Source organism: Pundamilia nyererei, unplaced genomic scaffold (assembly GCF_000239375.1).
Source record: "Pundamilia nyererei isolate P.nyererei 1_Seehausen unplaced genomic scaffold, PunNye1.0 scaffold00192, whole genome shotgun sequence".
Taxonomy (NCBI): Eukaryota; Metazoa; Chordata; class Actinopteri; order Cichliformes; family Cichlidae; genus Pundamilia; species Pundamilia nyererei.
The window spans coordinates 23,381-34,533 of NW_005187593.1; the positions used below are offsets into that span (position 1 = coordinate 23,381).

The following is an 11,153-nucleotide window of genomic DNA, read 5'->3' on the forward strand; positions in this document are numbered from 1 at the left end:
TATATAAGTGTGTGTGCTTCCAGGAATAAAAGCACTCTGGTTCTGTTTGAAGAGATAGCGAGGGCCACGCGGCTGAGAACAATATCACTTATGTTTCATTTGGAAAAGCAGAACATAAGTGAGGGCAAAGGCAAGAGTCTCATAAAAAGCTTTATATAACCTGGAGGCAATCAACAGAGATTGATCTCAAAGAACAATGAGCTGCAACACTACAACTAGTGATATCTTAAAGGGCAGTTTTTAGAGTTGAAGCAGTCGATGTGTTCAATTTTGAAACTACTCTAAAATAATTACGAGGCCCTCCTGCAGTAAAGTATGCAGAAGGGCCTTGTCAATTTATTTCTGTCAGTGTTTAAAAGCATCTGAAGCTAAGAATTCACCCTGAGGGGCCATTTAAACATAATAAAGAAAGTCAGACAAATGCGAAGCATGGTGAAGACAGGTTTAACAGCATAGCTAGCAGGTCTCAAAGGGTTCACCATGTAAACGAAGGACGTGGATTCCAGGTCTAAGCTTCCATAAAGTATGGGAAACCTGCCCTCACTTTATAATCTCTGCAAACACTTTCCACACAAATGTATGCGCTCAATCTGTTGCTTCAAGTCATATTGAATAGAACACCAAGGTGAATTTTTATGCTCTTTACGTCTAGTTTCAGCAAGCCCCGGCTCAGCTTGCAGCTTCACAAACTAATCTTCACAACAGTAAAGATTAACCTGCTGTGGTCCTGAGGGAAATCATAAAAGCCCTAATGATAAACCCTCTGGGGAACATGAACCCTGTACATGTTAATTCATGGCACTCAATGCAATAGCTGGTGGGACGTTTAAATCAAAACTGTACAATTTAAACCAATAATGCCCTGAAAGGCAAAGTCTGTAGATCCTGAAAGTCAGAAGAATCAATCCTCTGGGGAACATGACTGCCTGTACAAAACTGCATTGCAATCCATGTAATAGCTGTTAAAATACTGCACTCAAAACCATGAATATTTCCATTATTATAGCCTTGAAAGACAAGGTCAGGGGATCATGAATGTGAGAATGATCAATCCTCTGGGGAACACGATTTTGTAATTTTGCAATTTCTGTACAAAATATTATTCCAGGCAATCTAATAAGTTATTGAGGTACTTCCTACCCTGCAACTACATCATATAAAGGATTCACTGTGAACTTTACGACAATCAGCTACAGTGATTAATCTTAGTATCACAAATAATATTCTGATCTCATGAAGCAGCCTTGAAAAGTTAAACATCAAGGTGATGACATTCTTCTTGGGCATGTTGAGCCTTCATTTACCAAAAGATTTAGTTCACCGAGATAGAAACACAATTTGCAGTTTAGAGACAACTTTCAGCACCTGGTTTTTCCAAGTTGTATGAAAGCTTTGAGGCCTTCAATGTCAGCATTTACAAAACTGAAAGGAGACCTTCTGTTAACACCACCTCAGTGTTTACGGTTGGCATGGCAAAGCTGTGAGTCTAAACACACTAAAGGTTAACTGAGAGGACTTTAAACACAACTGCAATTCACACACAATCACATGATGCTTGATCTGCCAGATGACCAACCTGAGGTCTCCTCACTGTGGCAGCTGAGGAAGTTATAATCACAGACTGACGAAAGACACGCCTGAAGTCCTTGTTTGTCTTTTTTTTTTTTTTTTAATAAAAGCATGGACAGGGCACTGCTTTGCTTTATTACTGTATTTCCCCAGCCCTGAATATTGATTAGTGATCAGAAATAATCAACAATTTTTGCAGCTTGCACAGAAATAATAAATGATAAAAAAAAATAATGGCAGCCTCATTGCTATCCAGAGTTATTCCTGCCTGTTTGTGGGGTAAACATAATCATTATTGGTCTCCATAGTTAAGATTGTGTTAACTTGAGCATAATTTGGTGTTTTCACAACCACGGATGAAGGACTTTCTGAGAAAGCCTAATGACACGCAGGACATTGAGGTCTGCTGGTAGGTGGGGGTGGAAACGGCCACCAATAGATCGTTAGCAATGACTAAAGTTTCAAAATAAGAGCAAGGGGATTGCTCACTAGTAATATGGTTGTCTTGTTCTTTTGAAGAGATGAAAAATAAAAAACTACAAAATGCAAAATGACTTGAAAAACAGTTGGCCAGCCTTTAATATGTATAGCCAGGCAGCACGCCAAAGTAAAGTCTGTGTGGGAAACACTAACCATGAGTTTAATCTGCATCTATGGATGTGGCCCAGTAGTCTTTGGCACGGTTCAAAGACAGCCAAGGACAAACCAGCTCTAATTCAAACTAAAACCTTTAGGACTTAATGGTCATGATATTGGACAAGAAGCTTAAACTGGGTACTTGTACTACAAAACCAAGAACTAGTACAAGCAACTGTCTGGACTGTGACAACTGTTTCAAAACCAAATGTGACAGCAGCAGGAAAAAAAAGGAAGAAGGATTTTCTGATGGTAGAATGACTTCTGCTAGAAAAAACAATTTGACATTACAATTATTTATGATGCAGCATGCCACCAACTCTTGTGAGAGGTGGACAAGACAGCAATGCCAATGAAAAGAATTTAAAACAATCCTGGAGCAGCATCAAGAGAGAAAGACTGACACAAACAGAACAAGTCAAGACTAAATCTGTAATATGGCTACAGTTAGTGAACTCCAACAAAACTTGGGTGGCCTTGTTATAGAAAGAACAGGATATAGGGTTGAGAACAGACCACGGTGACATACAACAATGATGGAGGAAGGGGGAATGGTTGGAGGAGGTGAGAACATGTTGGACAGACAGAGGAAGGAAATCTAGAGAGGGGGAATGAGAGAAAAGATGGATTGGATTCACACAGACAGGAAAGACAACACAGGATTAAAACAAAGGTGGCGTTTTAAAAATAAATCAGCGCTGGCCATCCACAGCAGAAATCACTGACTCTGTATACACGTTTTTATAAAAATCCACTGGTTACACAGTGAAAAGACTTTAAACTGAAATTAGTGCAAACAATTGAGACTTTTTACGCTGAAAGAGAAGTACGGCTATGATATAATCACTTCCTCTCTTCTGGTCGCTCCAGCTGACTCTAACCACAAACGTCAAGTCTTTCTGGATGACATGCCATCGGTCATCAACTCAGGTTTCAAAGTAAACAAACTATTTCCAAAGAATTACTTTCTTCCCTAAAGTCAAATCAACTGACTGTGAAAATCCAAACAAGGAAATACAGGACGCTACATTTCAGACATGCTCATGTTTAATTATCAGTATGTTAAAAGCTGGAGTAGGCAAAGGTTTTTGGCATAACTGGAAAGAAATAGTCATTTTATAGCGATAAGGCCAGGAGATTGGCCGAAGTTTCCACTTCAGTTCACTTTAGCTTTCTTCTCTCTTTTTTAATTTAAGTGAAAGTTCTCCTTGGGTTGATGACAACTGAATGTTACCTGCACTATTCTCAAACTGGGCAATTCGGCACAATCTCACATCACATGGATCTTATACTACAAAGGAGGCTGGCTAAAGACCGTTTAATTTGATTAAACTTGAGTCTGTTGGACATTTGTTTGTCATTTTTCATTCTATGAAAATTCAGGCAAACAATGCGTGTGTAACAGTAGTTTATAATAACCTCTCTGTATATAACTATATTTAAGAAGTCTGAAAGAGGAACTATACTCCTGCACCTGAGATCTGGGATCTTTGGCCAATCAGAAGTGTTAAGACCACATCTGTTGAATCCAAACAAGTAAGATATAATGGGCTGATTTGTGAAATTCCATCTGGAGAAGCTGGGTTCAAATCCCACAAAACCAAATGACAGCAACTGTAGCATGTATGCATGTACATCTGCCCGTCCGCATCTGATGGGAAGATTTTAGAAGAGATAACAAATTATATTTAAAGTTAACTAAGACAAAACGTATCTTATTATTCTTTGTTTAATGTATAAGGTATTCATAAGCTGAAATCTTAAAGGAGACTATTCTTTAAGGCCAGCAGTCCAAAAAATGTGAGTGATGTGGATCTGAGGCAGCCACCTCCTTCAGCTCTTCCATGGGACACCGAAGGGTTTTCAATACAGCTGCGAGATAAAATCTCTCCACCTTGCCCTGGGTGTGCCCCGGGGTCTACTTCCTGTCAGACATGCCTAGAATATCTCGCTTCAGAGGCCTAAAACCAATATAAAATGTCTCATTCAGATGTGAGAGCAACATCTCTACTTTGAACCCCATTATCCCTGAACAGATATTCTAATTTTCCATCTATGTAATTATTTGAACAGTCATAACTGCATTTTAGTTATATTTGGCCCGGTGAAGTAAAAAAATGCTAGGAACCCCTGCTATTAGACATAACAAAAACACAATAAATGTTCTCCAATAGAGGAAAGGAAGTTCAGTTTGCAGGTAAAAGAATGTAAGAAGTCTACAAAATAAAGTGGGAATAATTTGCAATTTGGGCTGTGGCAGCAGGAATACTGGTCTGACCAGACATATGAAGCAGGAGTTCACAGCAAGTAAGAGAGAGAACGAACAGGAAAGATAAAATCCTTATCTGTAAACCTCTACAACAGTCAGTCAGTCTGTCTATCAGGTACCCTTGAAGACAAAAACCATGAGATTCAACCCCCCCCCACACACACACACACACGCACGCACACACGAGATAAGGTGGTTAAAATCTAAGCTCAATAGCAGAAAATGGCCTTACTTTAATGTTTACTCGGATTCCTGAAGAAATTCCCATAAAAATCACATCTGATTAGAAGGTAAATCCAGCAGGACAAATACTGGTCTAACCAGACATATGAAGCAATTGTTACTATACCTGCCATTCTAAAGAAGATAGAGGGGGGGAAAAAACAAAACACCTGGAGAAGGCTACAGGGTGCGGTCCGGGAAAATATACTGGACCATAAATCTATCAGCAGGGGAAGTGAATGATCAACAGTAGGGGGAGGATCCACAAACAAATACTATTCTCTCACACCGTGCTATACAAAGTCACGTCAGGCTCATCTGATGGGCGAACACGCTGACACAGGCTGGATGTAGCTCATACTGCTGAGCACTGTTGTCTTTACCTCCTTTAACAGTGTCATATTTATCAACACGAGCTGAGCAATAGCAACTTCCTGCTTCTGACTGGCACATTAAAAGATTCAAGTTCCTCTCATGAGTCTGAGTCTAACACTGCAGTTGTCATGTAGTACTCATGATTTATAGGCTGGGAATTCAGGCATTAGGAGTGGTGATGAGTAAGTAATGAGGTTAATTCTCTAAGGTATACCTCATATCTTTTTTAAGGTTTTTTTTAAGTGCAACATTTACAAAACCAAAAAGTCCCCCCCCCTTTATTACACAAGAAAACTGAGCTTCAAATAATTTTCTGTAAGCCAGGCTTGTGCTGATTGGCTGCATCTCTTAAACAAAAGGTTTAAATAGCAGGTGGGCAGAGCTGGGTTCTGGATTATTAGAACAAAATAAGGTCTTTATTTGCTATTTTGGTTTCTTTTACAGCAGTAGATGGTTAACCATCCTCCTTCACTGTTCATTAACTGAACTAACAGGGAGCCAGCAGTAATTAGGATCTAGATAAACCATCACAAAGTTTGATTGGGGCAATCTGTGGAGAGATTATTAATGTTTGTATGTTGTTGTGTTTGTTTTCTATTTAAATAAACATTTAATAATCAAGGAAATCCCCAGTTATAATACATGTTTAAAAATGTTATTAAATTAATCACACAGTTATCATGCTAAATAATCAGGGCAATATTGAATGAGACAACTGTAATTAAGATTTTTGCCATAACTGAGCAGCCTCAGAGGTGGGCGGGGCTTCTGTGCTCATGACCATACAAGGATATGCAGTTTCAGTGACATCATATCAGAATCAGAATCAGAATCAGAATGGGGTTTATTGCCAAATGTTGAGCAGGTTTACAACATTAGGAAATTGCTGCGGTGCTTCAGTGCAAACATGGTGTCATAAATAGCACTTAAATAGACATGGAAAAAATAAAAGTAGGGATAAGAATTAAAAGTGCTACGTGGAAAGATATGTGCATGAGATATACATGAGATATATACATGAGAGTAAGAATTAAGAGTGCTACGTAGAAAGATATATACATGAGTGCAGGTGGTGATCAGTGCCAATCATGGAATGATGCAGTGACACAGCGTAGGGTCATGTGTTAGTGGTGGGAACAGTCATATGGTTATTGTTCATGTGTCCAACAGCAGAGGGGAAGAAACTGTTCTTATGGCGAGAGGTTCTGGTGCGGATGGACCGGAGCCTCCTGCCTGAGGGGAGGCAGGTCAAATGAGTCCACAGAGGTGATGGGGGTGTCAGTCAGGATGATGGGGGGGGAGTGGGGCTGTGTGCTTCCTGAAGTCCACAATAATCTCCACTGTCTTCTGGGCATTCAGCACCAGGTTGTTGTGGCTGCACCAGGACACCAGACGTTCAACCTCCCTCCTGTAGGCAGACTCGTCCCCGTCCGAGATGAGTCCAATAACGGTGGTGTCATCTGCAAACTTGATTAGCTTGACAGACTGGTGGGTGGAGGTGCAGCAGTTGGTGTACAGGGAGAAGAGCAGAGGAGAAAGAAAACAGCCCTGAGGGGAGCCGGTGCTGACCCAAGAGTATAAAAAGTTGTCTCATCCTGCTTGTTTATGATTAGTTATTCATTATTTGAAACTCTGGCCATGTTTAAGCTATTATACCAGTATACATAAACCACAGCAAACAAGGTAAAGCATAATAGGCTCCTGCTAAATGAAATGATTTAAAAACTACAGATAATGAGTCTAAAAATTTAATAAAAAGGTTTGAACTTGGATTCTAGAGATTTCTTTTGCTCACATTGGGTAAGCTGTTGTGTGTTCATATCATGTAGAGGATGGAAAATTCATTTGATAAAATAAAAGTTAAAAAAAAAAATCGGGCAGAAAGACGCAAAGGAAATCTGAATCAACTGCAACAAAATGAATCAGTGAAAAAACAAGTACCTACTTCCTTCTTTGTTTTTTTTAAGATTTCAGATGGATGCAGAAGATTTTCAGAAAACCATTTGGATCCCGGCCTTTTCCAGTTCGGGAATAACTGATCTAGTCAAATATCATATCTCTGAATTACCCCCCAATTCTTAAAAATGTGGAACTTCCATGTGGGAGCGCCTACTGATACCTGACCCCACAGGATATTAACTTATTCATGGTCAGCTGAAACGGGTAAGTGAAGACCCAACTGCTGACATCCATCCATGCATTACTCAAGCACAACGCTACCACTGTCAGAGCAAAGTGTATTAGATCATCCGTACCATCAAGACAAACCCAAAGATGTTCCAAATAAATATGACAGCCTAACAGAATCAAGCATAATCCAGTTATCTAAATGACAAAACCATTCACCCAACAAGAACTGGGAGCCTTTCTTCACATTTTCACCTTTTTTGCAGCTCCATAGTGTATTTATTTCCAGTCTCAAAGGGACATGACATTCAATAAATCAAGTGATATTCCTGCAGTGATGTAAAGGTTTTACAAAACATTTGACGGCAGCTCATAATCGGACTAATTATGGAAGAATCAGAAACTGCCGGGAAAACAGCGCACAGTGAGCCTACAGTCTGAAAGCATGATTTGAATTAAAGATGAGCTGCTTTAGCTGTCCAGTGTCAGCGTCCTGGGGGCTGGGGTGGGATTAGCCTTGTGTGTTTTTTGAATGAGACACACAGAACCACTGGTCAGCATGACATTTTCCCGACAGAAACGCCATTCACACACTGAAAAGGTGGATGTGTGCAGGCGTGGGTGTAGAGATAAAGCTTCCTCCGGCCTGACTGCTACATCTCATTTCCCTGGTTGGCCGTCCAGAATCGGTCCATCACTCTTTATTTGTCGTCCTCCTCTCCGTTTAAACTCAAGCTTATTAAACTTCACTTTGTCGTAAACCAAATGAAAAACGCCACTCTTGATTGATCACTATAAATGGGGAGGCTATGTAGTGCTGCTACTGTTTGTACTGTTACTGTAAGTATCACACTTGGTGGTGGAGCTGAAGATAGAACTGCACTCAAACTGGACTTCCTCGTTTTCTAATTCATACAAACACACATGAATGTGCCATTCATTTCAGCTGCTATACAGCAGATTTTAAAATGAAAAAGCATAGAAAACATAGGAAAAGCAGAATTGGTTCTATTGCTGCTACCAGCAAAAGAAGTACTTTTTACACATAAATAACATTTTCAACATAACAAACCAGATTTAGGCTCAATTGGAGCTATACTTGTGCATCATTTTGGCCAAGATACCAATTTTATGGGCCACTTTATGTCTTTAAGCCTTTCATTATTTCATATATTTTGTCTCCAGAAAGTAACGACATCTTAGATGGTGATTTGAGCTGGCTCTACGAATAAAACCTAGGAGCAAACAGCAGCCTCCAGGACAGAAGTAAGGCATGATGAGTCACGGGTGCAACACTTACAAGGTCGTGCAGGTCTGGGCCAAGTATCACAGTACTGTCCTGAGGCATTTGAGGGAGAACATTTGGAGTAAAGGACCTGAGATGCGGTGTAATGAAATTTGGCACTCCGCTGTAGCAGCTTTTGTCATCAGAGGTGACTGTGCAAAATACACCAACTACACATGAACCCTCCTAGCAGACTTAAGGGAGGTCTAACAGGAATGACCTGCCGCTTGCGTCTGAGGCTGAGGAAGATCCCTGCCTTAGGCATCCTCCCCAAAATAAATGCATTTGTAGAACAAGACTTGCAGGGAGTTGCCACAACTTAGAAGAGGGTGGCAGCCACGTTTAATTTGACGACATATTTACCAGCATAGTTTAATTTTTTTCATTATGTGAGTGTCTTTAGGTCTACCTCAGACACACAGGCTTCCCCTGGGTATACTGACATAACCCCAGTTTCATACACTACCGTCTTTACTGCAGTGAGCACATTCCCCAGATTCTTTAGCTGTAACCATCGCCAGTATTTAAAGTAATCAATTACTACCTCCACACAGCTCAGCGGTGAACACAAATACACATCTTCTCTCAATAACCATCTATTCTCCGATACACAACCAGCAATTTTATACAGAGGTCGCAAACATTTTCCTCAGGGGACACGTCCCCGCTGTAGTTGTAATTACTGTTGGCATGTGGGAAACCGCCACACAGCAGCCAGCGCCCCCTTTTCGAGTCCAGTTTAAGACACCACAGGTCCCAAACTCTCTCGCAGCGCTCTGTGGGCCACATTGTGCATCCTCTTCTCACTCCACACACACTTCCATGAGGAATGAGGGCTTGTGTTAAAGGCCTGTTATGGAAACGTGAAGGGTCATGCATTGCTGGAGAATGTGCAAGCTCCTCATCTCTCACACACACACACTTTAAGTGGGCAGACAAGAAGAATAGCTCTATTATGTTACAGTATGCTGAGTGTGGAACAAACCAGCTGTGTCTGCAGGACTGTCTGTGATACTGTGTGTGACTTTAGGAGTGCAGTAAGTCAAAGATCTGAAAAGCGACCTTGTTTATTAAGTTCCAGACATGATAAAGCTGAATGTTTATAGTTGTACTTCAATCCTGAGCTCAGCCCAACCCTAATTTATACAATCTGCAGGGAAAAGACTTGACTTGGGGGTGTGGTGGTCTCATCTGACACCATCTAATCACCACTATGCTGATTACAGTCCCACACTTATGTATTTTAAGAGTTGTTTTGCTGAAATAATCTCCCATATGCAGTGATTAAAATGGATACAATCCTTGAAATTATACATGTCTCTTCATTTTAATGACCTCCTGTAATATAATAAGCAACAAAGGACACCTGTTATGAAATCTAATGTAGGTTAAACCTGCTGCTAAAACTGTCAAAAAGGAATTAAGCCACAAATGGGAGGTTGTTATGCAAATATTCCGAAAACTTGCTTGTACACTGACAAAACCCCATTAACAATTCTGATGATTTTATGTTTTCAACTTCATAGCTCGAGCTAAAGGGACACTACAGGGACAGCTCAACGTGGTAAAATATAAAGTGGAAACTTGCTCCCGCTAACAAATTCAGCATAAAGAACAATTCACAGGATTGCAGGGTTTGAAAGTGTCTCTGCTCCTTTAAGCTAAAGGGACACAACAGGTGAATAAAATATAAAAGTGGTGGATAAACTTTGAAGGGCTACTTAGTTTTACTTTGGCTATATGCCGGATTTAAGTAAAGCTACGTAAGTGAAAAATCTGTTTGTTTATTTACTTCTTCATATGAGCATCTCTTAGAAATAAGGGAAATGTAGGTTTGAGAGATTTTTTTTAATGCAGTACGGAACGACGCCCATATCTGAATGAGACAGCTGGACTTTAAAGCTTCTCTAACACAGAACAACTTCTTTATAAGGAAAAGCAGCTTACAGGGAGTTTGTGTAGACAGTGTGTGTGTGTGTGTATTCTTAATCTTTACCTTTTTCTCTGTGATTTTTCCGGAGGGTTTTTTGAAGAAAGAGGTCCTGGCCGTGAAAAAGTACTCTTCGGAGTCCTCCTCCAAGCTACTGTAGCCACTGCTCATCGTGCTATTCCACGTCATTTGCGGGAAAAACTTCTCCACTGAGAACCGGCCACATCAAAAAACCACCCAAAAGAAAACAAATATCAGCTCTAAACAAACTCCAGCCTCAGTAAATGGCCAAACCTCCCTCTGTTTCTGTCCGCAGGCTTCGCTGTTCGACCAGCAATGAATGATTTCCTCTTTCAAATCCGCTCAACTCTCTCCCGTTCTTCCCTTCCTCTTCTCCTCCTCGCTTTACTCCACCGGCATAGTCAAAACAACTCAATCAAACCTCTCCATTTATAAACAGAAAATGAAGCTAGTAGCTGCTACGAAGCAGAAATGTCAGCAACTATAACTAATAGACCAATTACGAAAGTGCTAATGAAGAAATCCCACAAGTTCCACTCACACGCCGTCTGTTAAATGCATGAGTCTGTGTGACAGCGAGGCGAGGCTACAGTAAGACCACTCCCATTAGGTGCGATAACTCCAGCCAGCCAATCCCCTGCCTGACAATTAATAAAACCTCGCCCAATACAACAGGTTGGCCAATCAGCGCTCCGATGCCCAGTTTGAGTGGCGCGGAT

At 40.7% G+C, this 11,153-nt stretch overlaps 1 protein-coding gene across 1 annotated transcript in view; it reads right to left on the reverse strand.

The window, feature by feature from the left end:
- The window catches only part of LOC102210289 (ras association domain-containing protein 3-like), a 30,761-nt gene extending 19,755 nt beyond the window's left edge, over nucleotides 1–11,006 (reverse strand). The window contains exon 1 of the mRNA XM_005747230.2: nucleotides 10,480–11,006. Coding sequence (XP_005747287.1) covers nucleotides 10,480–10,602 — 123 coding nt within the window. The 5' untranslated portion in view covers nucleotides 10,603–11,006. The remainder of the gene's footprint in view (nucleotides 1–10,479) is intronic.
- Between the last annotated feature and the right edge of the window lie 147 nt (nucleotides 11,007–11,153).